Source organism: Myodes glareolus, chromosome 23 (genome assembly GCF_982192425.1).
Source record: "Myodes glareolus chromosome 23, mMyoGla1.1, whole genome shotgun sequence".
NCBI classification, from domain to species: domain Eukaryota; kingdom Metazoa; phylum Chordata; class Mammalia; order Rodentia; family Cricetidae; genus Myodes; species Myodes glareolus.
The window spans coordinates 35603076-35621641 of record NC_142048.1 but is presented as its reverse complement, the minus strand read 5'-3'; the positions used below and the strand labels follow the sequence as shown (position 1 = coordinate 35621641).

The window sequence follows — 18566 nt, the reverse complement described above, 5'->3', positions numbered from 1 at the left end:
TCTCTTTTGAATCAATTATGTAAGTGTAGTCAAGGAATGCAGTAGGATGCTACACAGCAACTGAATAAGGATCTATACTATTGATGGCTGTTACAAGATTAATGAATTACAAGAGGTACTTATGTTATATGGTTCCACTACATATTTTGGAAATGATGTTGTACCTGCCACACATAAAAGTAATGGTATGTGAGAATCATCAGAGCGTAATTTACAACTAAGAGTTTGTCCATATTTCTTCACTTTCATATAATCTCTCAATTGCTTTATTGGATTTTAAAATAATAAGTATTTGATGGAAACATCCTGCTTAGTTCTGATCTTGCAATTCTCTGGAATGATTTGCAAGGAAGAGACACTTTTTTATGAGCATGTGGGCATTGCTGGTTAGCCAGAATGGCTGGGTAAGGTTGGAAGTTGGCATCCTACCAGATGTATGACCTTGAGTAAGCTGTTCAGCCTTTGTGATTCCCGAATTTCCTGGTCTGTATGTGCGAAAAAGAGCAGCAACTGCACAGAATGTCAGGCAACTAAGGAATGTTTAGAGAGACAAAAATCATCTTTCCTAGGAAAGGGCACACCAATTGGTTATCGAATAACAAATTATCTGCCTTGAAAATACACGTAAACTTAATATTATGCACATTGAACAAATTGTATTCTGAAATTTACATGTATATACATATAAATCAATTGCAATAACAATTGATGAAAAAGATTCATGAATTTGAAAAACATCAAGTAGGGGCATCTGGGAGTATTTGTCGGGAGGAAATGGAAGGGAGAAATGCTGTAATTCTAGAAATAATCTCTTGAAAATTATGATACAATTAATTTACTGTATTTCAATCATGATTTTACTCAGGATGAATAAAAAGAAATTATAAAGATGCTTGTTAATGATAAGGTGATTTCATTTAATAAAGAATGTGTGTGTGTTTATTTGTGTGTGCATATGTGTGTTACAAATTCAGCTATATTCTGCAGCCATGACAGTAAACTTTTTTTGCTGGGATTTATTTTTATTCTTTACTGAAATAGTAAATATTCACTTATTTGTTCTACAATTTTTTTAATTTGGAGTTAATTTCAGCTGTATGAATAGAAAACTGAAGCTATTCAATATCTATATTCAAGCAAACACACACATTTTTCATTATTTACAGATAAAAAATTTTGTTACAGCAGGAAGATCCTGTATGAAACAGAAAATAAAATAAAATAAAGATCTGTATGTTGTTGAAGGATATGGATTTTTGAGGAGATGACAATTTGGAAATGTAAAACTACATTACTACATAAAATATTAATATTTAGTGGATTGAATATTAAGACAGGCAGGATCAATAGGCATTATAAAAATTATCCTAGTTTGAGAAGTCTTCTGTGAAAAGATGATAGATAAACATGAGTGGGCACAAATCTTTCTTTGACTGGTGTTTATTTTAATGTAGTATTAAACCAGAATATTTATCTTCATACAGCAATCAATATCAATAATTACTTTACCAATATAACTTTTGTGAGAATAATATGATCTCATAAATTTAGAGATGGGCTGAAAATTGCAAGAAAGATGTCCTGTAATCCCTAGTAAACTCATATACCACCTGTGTTGATATGATTACAAACACAGTCTTTCTAACACTTGCACTGATTATTTTAGTAGTGCAGTGTGATGATATTTTGATTCTGCCTTAACAAATAAAGCTTATGTGAAGATCAGAGTACAGAGCTAGCCACACTAACTAGCCATAGAGGCCAAACAGTAGTGGCACAGACCTTTAATTCCAGCACTTGGGAGACAGAGAGAGAAGGACCTCTGCGAATTTTAGATCACTCTGGGCTAAACAAGATTGTATCGGTTTAAAACATGAACAGAACCAAGTGTTGGTGGATCACACGTTTAATCCCAGAACTAGGGAGGTGGAGACAGGACGTGATATGTCTGGGCAGAGAGAGGAATAGAAGGCAGGAGACAGGAGCTCAGGATGCAGTCTGAGGTTTCAGAGAGATGGCATTCGGTACAAGGATCCTTTAATTCATATTCCAAGTTCTCTTATAAAACCATGCTAACAAAAGTATAGAAATTGAATCTAATTTTAAATTGAAAAATAAAACTCATCAAATTAAGCCAATTTAGCAAATGTCCATATATTTTAAACAAATTAGAAAAAAAATCAAAGTTCTAATATTTCCTCAGCAAGTATTCATTATAACTGAACCAAAATATCTTATTGGAGACCTTTACAAAGATGAGGCACATACAAGACGGTGTGGTGATTGTGACTTGAGTCCTAACTTATGCTAAAATCCAACACATTAAATGTACATTTTAAGAGTCTGGAGACTTGTTTACAAAAAGAATTACATTATCTAAGCTGCTCTTGTTAAAGGCTGTAATGGGTCAAAATAAAAATTTGTTTTAAGTACAAATAGGGGGAAGGTTATTTGTAATACAATGTCTAAATCAAAAAAATACAGAAAAGGAGGAAGAAGCAATGAAATCATACCTTTCAATTCAAGAAATATTATATCATTACATTGTTTTAGTACAGAATAAAGACAAAATAGTATCTCTTAGTAATTTTTAAAAGATCAATAAATAATAAATTAAACAAAATTTATGGATGTGATCAATGGTAAAGTATGTGTATGCAAGCAGCTGTAGCCACAAACACATACAGATACTCAAAGCATTTATCAGTAGATAATCAGTAGATTAATCTGCAATTTCAGTAGGAGCTTGGTCTCTCCCAACAAAAAGGTGTATTTAAATTATCAAAAAGTGCTTCATAATTATCCATAGTTTGTATGCTTTCTATGACACTTATTCCAAATAATAAGTGAGGAATTTTATGTGCATCAACTTGCTAGATCTCTAATATGTGAAAACCAGTATGTGAATACTTACTTATGACTGAACTTTAATGAACTTTATGACACCAGAAATGAATTTTCAATCTTCTTGATACTCGACTGGTTCGAAGTAGTTGTTCACTACCTCCCCAGGAGATAGTGTCCATTATCTATTTCTGGAAACAGTACACCCTCAGCTTTCTTATATTACATTCTTATATTACTTACTTTCTTATATTACCTCTAACTTTTTGTTTTTTACTTCTTACCAAGCCATTCAATACTACAGAAGCACATTTTTACATTTTCTATTTGCACTCCTTTAGAGTTTCTGTTCAATGTTTAATGACATGTGCAATTATGTCTATTCTCATGTGTATATAAGCATATATGCATATTAACATGTAAACTTGAAATATATGTATAGAGTTTATCTCTAACGTGAAATGTAGATTCATTAAGCTGTTATATATCTCTATAAACTCCAAGTAAGACTCCAAAATAAGCTCTTAATTTCCCTCTGTTCACATCCACATTCACATCAATTCTTTTCTACCATACAAATCAAAGCAATGGTGCTATTATATTAAAATCTCTTCTTTTTCATCATAAATATAATTTTTATATGATCAAGCTTTACTTTCAAATTTGACTTTCTGCTAATTTGTGCCGATGACAAAGTATTCACTAAATGCTCCAAAATGAGCAGTGCATCCCGTATGTGTTTATCTCTCTATAAGTTTAAAATAATAATTATTTGAATGAGCATAATGTTAAATTTAATTTTTCAACCTATACTTCATTTTACATTAATCATAACACTGTATTGTTAAAGTATTATGGGCTTGTCTAGACTTTAATTTGCAAGATGAAATTGTGATGATTATAAGGCAAACTCGTGGTTTGAACACAGAAATTAAAATCCAGAGCCCTACAGTATACTCACAGTCAGTTATAATAAAAAGTTATCCACTCATTAAAATACAAAATTATTTGATCTACCATGTAATCAAAAGCTTCCTAACAAGGCTTGGTTTACATTCTTAGACAAAGAACTAAAGGAAACTAATGATTTCTGGGGAAGAAGAATTAGTCTCTACAGGAGATTAGAAACGTTGTTGGTTGTCCAATGTACAGTAGTCAGTGCTAAAATCATAAACACATAGAAAACAAAACCTATTGCAGCATATTATATTATTATATATATGATTACACACACACACACACACACACACACACATATATATATGTTTTGTTTTGTTTTGTTTTGTTTTGTTTTGTTTTGTTTTGTTTTGTTTTGCTTTGAGATAGAGTTTCTCTGTGTAACAGCCCTGGCTGTCCTGGAACTAACTCTTACAAACCAGGTTGTTCTCAAATAAACAGAGTTCTGCTTGTCTCTGCCTCCCAAATCCTGGGATTAAAGGCATGTTCCACCATTGCCTGTCAAAATATACATTATAACACACACACATTTATGATATATATATATATATTATATACACTGTATTGTTCACACATATAATATATATGATATGTGAATATCATCATGTATATTTTTTTCATGTGTGTGAGTAATAAATATAAAAGAGAGGATATCAACTTGACAGTGGGGTCGTGGGAAGAGTTTGAAGAAGGGTATCTAGAAAGGTTTCGAGGGAGGAAAGGGAGAGGGATATAATATAATTCTGTTTCAATTAAAATACTTGTTTCAGAAAGCAAAATAAAATACTCAAGTTACATTCAGAATACAAGAAACTGTGATCTCTTTTATACAAACAGAAAGGCCAATAAGGAACAGGAGTAGAAACTCATTCACAAAGCTAATGGGAATCATTAAGTGATTAAACTCATTCACATAGCTAGTAGGACTCATTAAGTGATTACAAAGGGATTTGCAATGCTGCAAAGAAGATGGTAGGAAGATGTTCTGAGTAATGCAGAGGGTTTCCAGGAAACACTATAAGACCCCATACTTCCAGCTGGGAAGCCACCACAAAATAAAGATATTATTTTTATGAAATCAAATGTTCCTATCATTATGCTCCCAGCAGTAATTTTTATGAAATTTGATAGATGATGATTAAATCTATCCTGAAGAAAAATAATGCATAAATCGTAAAATGTTTTCAATCCACTGATAGCAAACAGCCAACTACACTAGCTGCAAGAACACCCTTTAAATATAAAGTGTGAGTCTATGAATATATCAATAGATTATAATAGAGAGAAAAAAGATAATTAGTAATGAAGTACAGAGGATTAATGATAGAAATGGACTATTCAGATTATGGTATTGGGATCTATTGACTGTTCATGAAGAGACAGCATTAGATGGAGCTAAGGACAAAAGCAGGGAGGGGATTATGGGCAAGGCGATGGGTAAAAGAGAGATAAGAAAGAAAAACCCCACCTCAGACTATACACTAAAATTTAGAGACGTTCCAAATCTCTTTCTTCCTCACTATATAACAAATTAAGCCACTTGGGTTTTTAATAATTCCAGTAGTTTGTGTGCTCACCGAAGGTCTAACACAAATTATAATTCGCATGGAGAATACAAAGTAGCAAGAGAAATGTCCTGAGATAGTCCAACTCCTAGATCTCTGAGTGTTGCACAGGACAGATTCTGGATAGATGGGTAATCAGTAGGACCCATAGAGTAACTTCAACCTTGCCCTGGTTAAAGGGATTCAGGGATTCCTCAGACCCACAGATGACAGAGCATATTCGTTTGTATTTCTCTTCCTGCTCATCTCTGCAGCCCAATTTAAAAACCGTACAGCATTTGCAAGGCTTAAAATTTCTCAAATACTAAGTGCTAAATGACTTATTTTAATATATACAAGCAGTACAATATTCATCTAAGATTCATATCATTAATATTATCATTAAACAGAGGGATTGAAGTAAATTATAATATCAAAAAGAAGATCTAAAAATCCCTGGGAATTAAAATATTACTGCACACAAAATATATGAATATTGAGACTTTGACAAAATTCGCATGGAGGAAATCATTTCACAGAAGAGGAATTCTGGATGAGAACTATATATAGTTCAAAGAAAACCACAACGCATTTAAAAAATCAGAGATACAGAGATGTAAGAAGGATTACTTCCTCTGAAGTAAAGAACTCAGCCATATGACTGAAAGCTAGTAGCTAAGCAGAGTCATAAGTATATGTACTATCAACTATTTGAAGGATGAGGCCAAAAGATTTCTGGGAAGAATAGTGATACCTTCTCTCCCACCAACCAATCATCACCAGGTAAACAATACTAAAGCTATCATGTCACACAAGAATAAAAATTTCCATGAAAGGGAAAAGTTAAATCTGATACTTCTCAGATCTCCAGATATAACATTACATCAACAAAAGGGAAAAATATCAGTTTGTTATCTGATAGTTTATGTCAAGAGTCAAGGCAGATATTAAATAGACAAATATTTACAAATCTGAAGAAAAAGAAAGTCTCACCACTAATATTCCCAGGAAGCACCAAAAGCATCATTCAGACAGGCTTAATAGTTCAATAAAGAAGAAACAAGCAAATTAACTAACATCGAAATAAAGCAAGGAACCATCATAATGCAGAATGCCTACTGCACTGTTCACAGTAAAGAAAATGCTAGTAATCGCTGGGCTACCATCTATAGACCAGGTGTTCAGGTCATAAAACAGCAAAGCAGAATGTAATTAAACTAGGACAAAATCTGAATGATATTGTTACAAAAGAAATAAAAGTGGGGAAGGAAAACAGATTTGGAAGGCAGTAATCACCCTAAATTACACTGCAGGGAGGTAACAAAAGCTGTGTGATATTAATTATGAAGCTAATGTACCAAACTTATTAATCGTATTCATAACCATTAATTCTTATCAATAAAGACAAGTTTTACAATTCTATTATACTAAAGATAAACTTGAGATGCCAATTTTTCAATTGACTTTGTATTTTTCTGTTAAATTCCATATTAATTTAAAATGTCACACAGATGTTTCAATTTACATATTTATTTTCTTTAGCATTTTATTTTTGCCGAAATATAATTATAGAACTGTGATGATGTTGATTAAATATTAGGGTGCTATTGATTTTGTTGTTTTTTGGTGTAAAGATATCAGAATGATATATATTATTTGAAATTTGGATTAAACAGTACTACAAAATTCACAGATGTCTCCAAGATTAAATATCCTGCTGCAAAAACATAAAGATATTGATAATGATAGTAAATTAATTATCAATTTCCACATATATTTCCCATATATATTCATATATATATGAATTTCCATGTATATGAATTTCCATATCTATATCTATATCTATATCTACATCTACATCTATATCTATATCTATCTATATATATATATATGGGAAATAGAGTCTGAAAAGGGGAGATTAACTGTGATACACAAAAAGACAGAGAAAGAGCTAACCATGCTGTTACATAAGCATAAAAGTCACTTGTTGTGATAGCCTTGCCCATGTCTTTGTGTATGAACTATAGAGAGACTCCAATACAAAAAGCACAAAACTAATGGTAACCAGAAAATGTGTTAGAAGCACTCATTGGACCCACATCCATGGACATAGGAAGAGCAGAGCTGCTCACACTTTATTCACTCAGAAGTCTAAAGCCTCAAGACTTTGTAGCCTTCATATATATATATATATATATATATATATATATATATATATGTTAGAATTATCTAGTGGTATCTGCTTAGGAATCACTACTAGCTAGTTATATACCATTTCTGTAAGATGGATAAATTTCAGTACAGATTATTGACTAGGAAATAGGTAAATAACATAATGTTGTTGTTCAGTTAGTCTCAGATGGCTACAGGCTCAAAAAATAACAAAAAAGCAACACGATATCATTTTGACTGGTTCGATTCAGTAAAAATATATTTTATTTGACCACATTAGCATCCTGCACAACAATTACATTAAAATGTAATGATTTTAATTTCATTATATTCAATTATTTTCTCCTAATGTGAGACCATGTGCCTTGAAGATATATGTAGAATATTATCAGGTATGATTTACCTACATTAACTCAAATTATGCAGCCTTTTTGTTTTTCCTATCTGGGCATTTAACTTTACAAATTGCCAGGAAGTGATTCAACTGGGAAAGCACTGATGATTATGTTTTAAATTTAAGAATTTGTAAAAGTCATTGAATTCTAAGTATGTTTGTGCTAAATACAGTTTTTTTGTGGACTTCTTGGAAAGGTTTAATTTGATAAAGTGAGTATGACAGAAAATTGTTTTGATAATAGAAGATATTTAAAGATATCTGTAGTAATTGTGTGTGTGTGTGTGTGTGTGTGTGTGTGTGTATTTGTGTGTGACAGCAGCTGGAGAGTGGTGAGTATGAGATGTTTCATAGGAAAGGTAATCAAGCCCATGTGTTATCAGGTTATGTAATTTAATGTATGTTTGTCTACAGCTTTTCTTTCTGTCTAGAAAAAATTTTTTGCATGTATAGGATTAAATTCATAAATAACTATTAAAACCCACACCAGCCTGAGACTCATTATGGATCCCTTCCTGCCCTCAAACACATGGCAATAATCGTTCCTCTGCTGACTAAGCGCCAGGGCTACAGTCTTTAGCCACCATGTCCAGGTACCTGAAAATGATTTTAGTTACTATCAGTTAGTTGGCATGATATGAAGAGACTGCAGGCTGAAATGAATAGGGGAAACATACAAAAGTCAAAGTATATAAAAATTTACAGCTTATGATGAATCTTTTAAGGTGGTTTTTTATTTAAACAGTTTTCCCTACCTGAATACTATAGGAATTTGGCAATTTTTTTTAAATATGAATATATAGAAATGTATGAGAAGATTGATCTGACAGGAAAGTTTAGATGGTGAGGTACTAGACCAGTTGAGTTTTAGGACCTGGCCACACATAGTTGAAGGAGAAAACTGACTCCCAAAAGAAGTTCTCAAACCTCAGAGTCACACAGATTCAGTGATATATGTAAACACACACACACACACACACACACACCAAATAACAAATAATTGCAACAAAATATAGATGAAGATACCGCCAAGCATAAGTTTCAAAAATATAATTAAATTTCATGTCTACTATTGCTAGTGATCTGTATCTTCTGACTCTAAGAGATAAGCATTTGAATACATTCCTACCCTCATTGATTTGAAAATTAAAGTTGAAGAAAATTGTGTGCCTGACATCATCAATCAGTGAAATAAATAAGCTTTACAACCAGATTAAAAAAAACTGTATGTACTCAAAGACAAGAGAATTGTGAGTATTGATTATAAAATAGATATTTTCCTTTAGTTTTTGGTGTGGATGTATAGAGAAATCTCCTTTGTATTCTGTTACTAATCCAGATATACATTCTAGACACTGTGACCACCATCTCCCATGCTGCACATGGCTTTGCTAACTAAATACCAGCAGGCAAAAGATAGAGACACACAGATGTCCAGTAGTAAATAATGAGGTTGTGAGCAAAAAATTCAACTCTCCTTTAGATAGCTGACTTTGGAATTGTTTGTGAAGCTGAGATCAGTTATTCTAGGCAGAGAGTACAACTGTCACTACCTCACACATTTAGGTTACAAAGTTGGTATATTCTATTTTAATTAGACCAGAAGTTCGATGAATTCTCAAGTAATATTTCAGAAAACAACTTTTGTTATACTCAAAAATTACCCTCCCCAGCAGATAAATTTATAGCTGTCTTCTGCGCATAGGTCTTCAACATTATTTGTGTTCCCTGACAAATGATACAAATCACTCTGGGTAACTTTAGAGGTAAGTCACCATTACTGTCTCTGGACTTGCTAGCAGAATGCATTTAGAAGAAAAATATATATGCATTCATATCTGTGTGACCACACTTACTCTTTTTTCTAGGTTTAGTATTTTCTGATTTCTATAAGTAAGTTTTAATTTCTTTAATATCATTAAGCTACTTAATAGTGACCAGTATAGGAGGTATTGGAGAAATGAATGAATAGCAGAACACACTAATGTATATGAGCATTTTGGTCAAGTTTTCATAAATAAAATAATATCAAATATTAAATAGACATTTTTAAAGGTTAATGATTCAAGGTCAGCTATCAACAAATGTGCCTATTGTTTGGTATCTGATTAAAGTCCGTAAAGTAATGTTAAACTAAATTTGTATTACTCAAAGTGTACTCACTAAGTCTATTCAATATTTTGGACTGTTCATATATTATAAAAATTGTTAACAGAATAATCCTAATTAAAAGGTAAAAACAAATCCCTTTCATTCTACTTTCAAATTAGTAGCAGAAGCCTTAATGAAAATTACCCAAATTTTACCATAGAAATCTCCTAATTATTATTTTGATAAAACTGAGGCATTATTTTACTCTAAAATAATTTTATATGAGACAAATCTGCTTCTGTAACTTTAAATACTAATCTTTCTTTTTGTCTTAATAAATCAATTTCCATAGATATGTATCATAAAACATCCTGAGAGATAGAAGATAAACTGATGTCATAGACTATTTGATTCTTCTAAGTAACACTCTAAAGTCAAAGTAAGAAATCACTAAGTTAATTCTTTTCTCATTCAACATGCTGCTATTTGGGTAACAAAGCATACATCCCTACACCTAAAGGATAAATGCTCTGACATTGGTTAAAATGATAAATTTAATTTCCTTTTACAGACTTTATGTTGTGCCTTGGAAACACATTTATATTTAAGGGGAAATGTATGATACACTGAATCAAAATAATCCATTTGTGCTTCTTGATAAAACTTATAAATACCTCTTTCGCAAATGCTAACACCACATTTAACTTTGGGTTACAGAGGAAGAAAGCAATTCAAAGGCTAAAAGCAGCAGAAAGCCTCAGTACAAATGCTCTCTGATTTGCCAATTTGAAGCTAACTTGTTCTATTGTTCTTAAATTGGTTCTTTTAACTTCTTCAAATAAGTCTTTAGCTTAAAGAAATTAAATGCAAAGAAAGGGGATAAGGATATTGGATGCCCCTATGCCGAGTGAAAACATAAACTCTAAATTATCTTAGAGTAAGCCAAAGCCATATCACATACCTTTCGGGAATGAATTTCTTTCACATACAATGGAAGTAGAAACTCAGATATACCTTCAAGTCGAATTCCCTTCTTGGTGACTCTCAGATTCCCCATACCATCCTACAAGCAATGAAATATAGTTCACTTTTAGGTTAATTAGAGAATGCGTATCTGGCCATTATTTTCTTAGGGCTAAATTGAAAAACACAGTGAGCTCAAATCCATGACGTTTTAAGAAAAAATGAGAGATTGGACTTAAGGAAAGATTACAGCATTGTGCATGCAACAGAGAGCACTGTTTTTATGAGAAGGGAAGAGGGTGGTAATGAACATGGTGGGCCCCCTGCTATGATTTATCTATGAATAAATACTTTCTTCATACCTTATATCAACTCTCTACTACATACTCTAAGTGTTGCCTGACTATTATTAACAGTTTGCAAAGGTCTGATAATATTCTTAAGCATATAAGGCTTATATATATTTCCCAACATTTCCATTTATATGATAACTGTAATAACTAATTAATGATTGGAATCCTGGTCCATCTGAAGAAAAATCATGAGCAAACACATGTCCTATCTAGCAAACAATTGTCTCTATAGAGATTACTGCAGTTAAAATGGTGTTAATGAGACAGAATTAAAATAGGGTTGTATCAAGACTTTTAAAGAGCGAACCCCATGTATAGTAAGAAAATGGCTATATAAAAATTTTTGAAAATGAATTTAAACAAGAAATGACTGTGAAGGAAGAGAAAATTTCCCGTACAGTGACATTTGAAAAAGAGTTAGCCTTTGTTTCCAGGTCATAGATGGACTTTCTGCTTGGGGATATTTGAAGAGGAACAGCTGGGAATTTATGTGTCAAGGCCAAAGCAAGGAACACGTAGCCGCTGTGCGAAAGATGCTGTTCTTAGTAACGTTATAAAAGAAGAAATGTAAAGGGCATTTAAACAGCTCACTAACTTGAGGTGATTTGTGTTATGATGTGGGATTCTCTTCTGTACACTGTGATTACCATTAGCGAATAATGAAACTGCTTGGGACCTCTAGCAGGGCAGAACTTAGATAGGAAGGGAAAACTAAACTGAATGTCAGAAGAAAGAAAGGCACAGGCAGAGAGAAGCTATGGAGCTGCTGCCAGAGACAGATGTGCTGAAACTTAGCTGGTAGGCCATGACCTTATTCACAGATTACTAGAAAGGGGTTAACTTAAGACATAAGAGTAAGCCAATAAGAAACTAGAGTTAATGTGCCAAGCAGTGATTTAAAAAATACAGTTTCTGTGTGATTATTTTGGGGCTGAGGAGCTGAGTACCAACAAGTGGTCTCATTACAACAAATTGGTGCCCACATGGCCCACTAAAATCGACTTAAAACCTTAGAGTCCTTGAACAAAGTTTAGCAGCATTTATTTTCTCTAATGGACTTTGCTTGCTTGGCAGCATGCTGTGGCTCCTTTAAAAGAGGTTTTCCTGATTCAGTGGTAGCAGAAAAAAAGCCATGGTCTTGAAATGCTGATTTTCTTGGCTGTGCTGTCAGTGCAACCTATGTTTCATTCAGGAAGTCAAACATTTAAATGGGGTTTGTAACAGTATGTAACAAACTGCTTAATGGTTCAACATAGACCTGTTGAATACTTGAAACTGGGGTGGTGTATGGTTCAGAGGCAGCAAATAATTCTGCCTTGCTGGGCTGGGTGGGGCAAGCAAGCAGTGTTGTATTTCCCCTAGCAATGATACTGCTTAAGTTCATAAGAAGGGCTTAGCATTTTAAGAAGCATTTCTGGTCAGAAAATAATTACAGATATGCTATAAAAACAAATCCAAATTTTAAAAAAGACCTCTAAATGGGTCACAGTGTTGGATAAATGTACATAGGCTTGGGAGAGAGGGAGAAAAAAAGAATATAAACGGTTATAAAAAGAAGTAAATGGTTTAGAAAATGGAAAGACCTCCCCTGCTCTTGGATTGGGAGAATCAACATAGTAAAAATGGCAATTCTACCAAAACCAATCTGTAGATTCAGTGTAATCCCCATCAAAATCCCATCAAACTTCTTCACAGACCTTGAGAGAACAATAATCAAGTTTATATGGCAAAATAAAAAACCCAGGATAGCCAAAACAATCTTAAACAATAAAGGAACTTCTGGAGGCATTACCATTCCTGACTTCAAACTCTATTACAGAGCCACAGTATTGAAAACAGCTTCGTATTGGCATAAGAACAGAGAAGTCGACCTATGGAATCGAATAGAAGACCCGGATATTAACCCACAAACCAATGAACACCTGATTTTCGACAAGGGAGCTAAACATATACAATGGAAGAAGGAAAGAATCTTTAACAAATGGTGCTGGAATAGCTGGATGTCAACCTGTAGAAGAATGAAAGTAGATCCATATCTATCACCATGCACAAAACTCAAGTCCAAATGGATTAAAGACATCAACATTAATCTGTCCACTTTGAACCTGATTGAAGAGAAAGTGGGAAGTAGTCTACAAGATATAGGCACAGGAGGCCACTTCCTAAGTAGAACCCCAGTAGCACAGACAATAAGAGAATCAATGAATAAATGGGACCTTCTGAAACTGAGCAGCTTCTGTAAAGCAAAGGACACTGTCAGTAAGAGAAAAAGGCTACCTTCCCACTGGGAGAAGATCTTCACCAACCCATCATCAGACAAAGGTCTGATCTCCAAAATATACAAACAACTCAAGAAACTAGATACTAAAACTCTAATTAACCCAATTAAAAAATGGGGTACTGAACTGAACAGAGAATTCACAACAGATGAACTTCGAATGGCCAAATGGCACTTAAGGTCATGCTCAAACTCCTTAGCAATCAGGGAAATGCAAATCAAAATAACTTTGAGATATCATCTTACACCTGTCAGAATAGCCAAACTCAAAAGCCCCAATGATAGCCTATGCTGGAGAGGATGTGGAATGAGGGAAACACTCATCCATTGTTGGTGGGAATGCAAATTTGTGCAGCCACTGTGGAAATCAGTGTGGCGGTTTCTCAGGAAACTGGGAGTCAACCTCCCTCAGGACCCAGCAATTCCACTCTTGGGAATATACCCAAGAGATGCCCTAACATACTACAAAAGCATTTGTTCAACTAAGTTCATAGCAGCACTATTTGTAATAACCAGAACATGGAAACAACCTACGTACCCCTCAATAGAAGAATGGTTTAAAAAGGTGTGGAACATATACACATTAGAGTTTTACTCAGCGGTAAAAAACAATGACATCTTGAATTTTGCAAGCAAATGGATGGAAATTGAAAACGCTTTACTGAGTGAGGTAAGCCAGACCCAAAAAGAGGAATATGGTATGTACTCACTCATAATTGGATTCTAGCCATAGTTAAAGATCTTTGAGCTGTAATTCGTGATAGGGGAGATGGTTAGAGAGAAAGGAGAGGGGGAGGATTGGGGATGGCTTCGGGGAATGGGATGGGGGGTATGGAGGAAGGATGTATATGGGAGCAGGGAAGTATATATCTCAACTAAGGAAGCCATTTTAGGGTTTGCAAGAGACTTGATTCTGGAGGGGTTCCCAGGCCCAAGGAGACGTCCCCAGATTGTTCCCTGGGCAGCAGAGGAGAGGGTGCCTGAACTGGCCTCGTCCATACTGATGAATATTATGCATATCACCATAGAACCTTCATCTGGCGATGGATGGAGATAGAGACAGAGGCACATATTGGAACACTGGACTTAACTCCCTAGGTCCAAACGAGAAGCAGAAGGTGGGAGAATGTGAGCAAGAAAGGCAGGACCAGAGGGAACCTTCATGTGCCGATAGATGGAGATAGAGACAGAGACCTATATTAGAGCAACTGGACTGAGCCCCCAAGGTCCAAATGAGGAGCAGAAGGAGGGAGAACATGAACAAGGAAGGCAGGACCACGAGGTGTGCATTCACCCACTGATACAAGGGGATTGATCTAATGAGAGCTCACCAAGGCCAACTGGACTGGGACTGACCAAGTATGTGATCAAACCGGAGTCTCTGAATGGGGCTGACATGGGGGCTGACTGAGAAGCCATTGACAATGGCACTGGGTCTTGTTTTGTTTGCATGTACTGGCTTTTTGGGATCCTAGTCTGTTTGGATGCTCTCCTTCCTAGACCTGGAGGGAGAGGGGAGGAACTTGAACTTTTCACAGGGCAGGAAACCCTGACTGCTCTTAGGACTGGAGAGGGAGGAGGAGGGGGAGTGGGGGGGAGATGGAGTGGGGGGAATGGGAGGGTATGGGGAGGAGAGTAGGAAGTGGAAATTTTTATAAACAAATAAATAAATAAATAAAAAAGAAGTAAATGGTTTAAAAATCTTTAAAGTGACAGAGTACAGACAGTCACAAAATAAAAGAAAAAAATAATAATAAGTGAAGTAAAGATGGAATATACATAGAGAATCTGTAATATATATATATACATTATATATATATATATATTATATATATATATATATATAGTATAGTCTTTGAATTTTTTGACTCTGAAGGTACTAAGTACAGAGAGGCATTTCATTTTATGGACTGCTAAGCTAAACCAGCTGTATATTATAAAGGTATTTGACTTCAGACTTTGGGTCTAAGAATATATTGCTTTGGAAAAGAGGTTCTTGTGTTTCCACAGAGGATGAGAACCTGTGGATTGCTTCCAGTCTTAAATGATTTGACAGACCAAGAGTCCCTGAAAGGTCACCTTGAATACCCCTCAAAAAATTACTTTTCCCAATAAACAGCAGGAGGTAGTTTGGAGAGAACAATGCTCATATTCGCAAATATTGCTTATAAATGCTTGTTTACCCCCTTTAAAAAGGGGGATATGCTATAGAGAGTTGCATTGGTATGGATCTTGGTATATTGACACAAATTTAAGGTCAATTTTGTTATACTGTGTATATGTATTTTTGATCTTGATTAAGTATTATGTTTGTACATCTCATTTAAAATGTAATGTATAATTAAGAAATATATGCTAATAGATAGTAATAACAGTTTAGCTTGTAGTCATATTAGTTAGGTTTTCTAGATATTTAGAAATATATTTCAGTTAGATAGGTATTCTTCAAATCTTTCAGAGACCTTCAGAATATAGCATTTAAAATGCTTTAATAACTTAGGACCTTTCATGACAGTGAGACACATATGCTCCTGGCAGCACCAATTGCTTATTCAATAAGAAGATGGGCATTGAAGAGGCTCCTCATGGTGTTTGTCAGCCATTTGGGCAAGAAACTGCTCTTGTCTGGACTGCTTTACTGGGCATGCAGTACCCACAGAGAGATGACTACTGAACTTGCCTAAAGGTGAGATGGTCCTTCGGGGTTCTTGCTTCATGAAAAAGTCAGCTAGACATTCTGCAGGATACAGAAGAAAGTCTCTGACAAACTGTCAATATAGGTGGTACTGTTTTTGGAATTTCCTTCTTCATGGAAAGTCCTGTTGGTTACTGTGGGCATGTAGGCGGAAGATGGATGCCCCAGTGTTACAGAAAAACTTTGGATGGCTGTCCAGGCAGCAAGCTGTCTCTGTCAATTCTAGAGTTTTGGAGTTTTTAAAAATGCATTTCCTGTTTACTTAGTATTATATCCTTCTGGAGTCTTTGATGGACTTGAAGAATTTATAGTTATAATTAGAGTTTTGTTAGTTATGATAAAAATAAAATAGATATAAATATTGTAACTGTAACTCTTGCTTGATAACTGTTTTGTTATATGTAATTTTACTATGTTAAAGTTGAAAGCTTCTTTTTTATTTAAATAGAAAAGAGGAGGTGATGTGGGATTACCCTCTGTATTCTGTGATTATTATTAATGAATAAAGAAACTGCTTTGGCCCTATAGCTGGGCAGAGCTTAGTTAGGCAGCAAAAGCCAAACTGAATGCTGTGAGAAAGAAGAGTGGAGACAGTGAGAAGCCATGGAAATGCTGCCAGAGACAGATGTGCTGAAACTTTGCTGGTAGGCAACAACCTCATGGTGATGCACAGATTAAAGGAGATGGGTTAAATTAAGATGTAATAGTTAGCCAATACAAAGCTAGAGCTAATGGGCCAAGCAGTGATTTAAATAATACAGTTTCTGTGTGGTTATTTTGGGTTGGAGCAGCTGTGTAGGAACAAGCACCCTTCTTACAACAGTGTTATGTTCCAAGAGAGCATGTCTGGCAGGACCTTGTACAGTGCTAAAAGTTGTTAATAATACAGAACTTCTGATAAGAATGAGATGTGTGATGAAAGAAAACTTACAGGCATGGTCACTAATTTCATCTGATGACACAGAAAAGAGTATTATCATTTTTCCAGGTTCTGAACTGCAAGTAAAAGTTGCTACTATATAAACATGAAGGGTGAAATTTTAGGTTAGGTTGACATCATAATTAGCTTTGCAGCACTTTGTAACTCATAAACTACTACCTCCCCAGAAAATAAAGTGGAGAGAGACACTTAATTAAATCATATTTTAATCTACCATCATGATAACTAATTGGTTGCATGTGCAAATACACATATCAAAGAAGGGCTTTAAGGTAAGCAGAAAAGCAAACATGGCAAGTGGAGATTTAAGTATAGTCCAAATTCTAAAAGAAGTAAATCTGAGAGTTGTAAAGAAAAGTTTATAATTAGAAAGTGTACTTTGTCTTTTAGATTGTTGAAGGTAAAAGGATATTTTTAGACTTAATGATACTTAAGAAGATGCTAATACTGTTTGCAAAGTTAATATGAAAGAAGGAACACTATGGAATACAATGTGACAAGATAGCTACAATAACTAACATGTATATGGCTTGGAAAAATTTCAAATCAGAGATTTTCTTGGCTAAATCTCACAGTCAGGATCTATCCCTCTATCTCTCTATCTATCTCATCTCTCTCTCTCTTCTCAAGAGCCTGCTGAAAAAGAACTATTCTGAAATTCTTTTCATTTCTACAGAAATATCAAATGTCCTTGTTATATCCTCTATGAGAAGAGAGAACAAATTCTATCACTAATGTAATTCTCATTAAATATCAGCTTTAAAAAGATTTGATGGTAATCATTGTAACTTTAATAACATGAAAATGAGAATACTGGACATGTAATACTAAACATAATACAATTTGTATTATGTAAGTATTTAAGTGTAGAAAGTTTTCAATCTTAATTTTACTGTTTTTTATTTACCATAAAATTACAACCCCAGTCATTTAAACAATATCATTTAAATTACTCTAAATGGAATTCCCCTGTGTGAGTGTTGTCTCCTTCTTAGAGTACTTTGATTTGATTCTAGATGAGTATAACATGCTTTATTTATTCCACTTTTTATTTCTACTGATATTAAAATTAAAGGATTTTCAATATTTTATTATCTACAGAGTTCTGTAAAATTAAAGGCTCTTTCAAATTCATCCTGGTATCCTGAATGACTGACTGAACTCTTCTATTAAGTCCAACAATATTTACAAAATGGTAAGACAAGCTATTTTCTTTCAAGCCACTGAGAAGAACTGTTTTTATTCTTCTTGTCTGTTTTATGATTCATTATCATCTTGGTCCTTTTGAATTCTGACAGAAAATAAGGTACTGATGTTCTGTTAATGAAGACATTG

At 34.1% G+C, this 18566-nt stretch overlaps 1 protein-coding gene across 1 annotated transcript in view; it reads right to left on the bottom strand.

Moving 5' to 3' along the window:
• Positions 1–18566, bottom strand: part of Sgcz (sarcoglycan zeta) — a 356632-nt gene that overhangs the window by 143435 nt on the left and 194631 nt on the right. The window contains exon 2 of the mRNA XM_048456621.3: positions 10964–11065. Within this exon, the coding sequence (XP_048312578.2) occupies positions 10964–11065 (102 nt within the window). The remainder of the gene's footprint in view (positions 1–10963; positions 11066–18566) is intronic.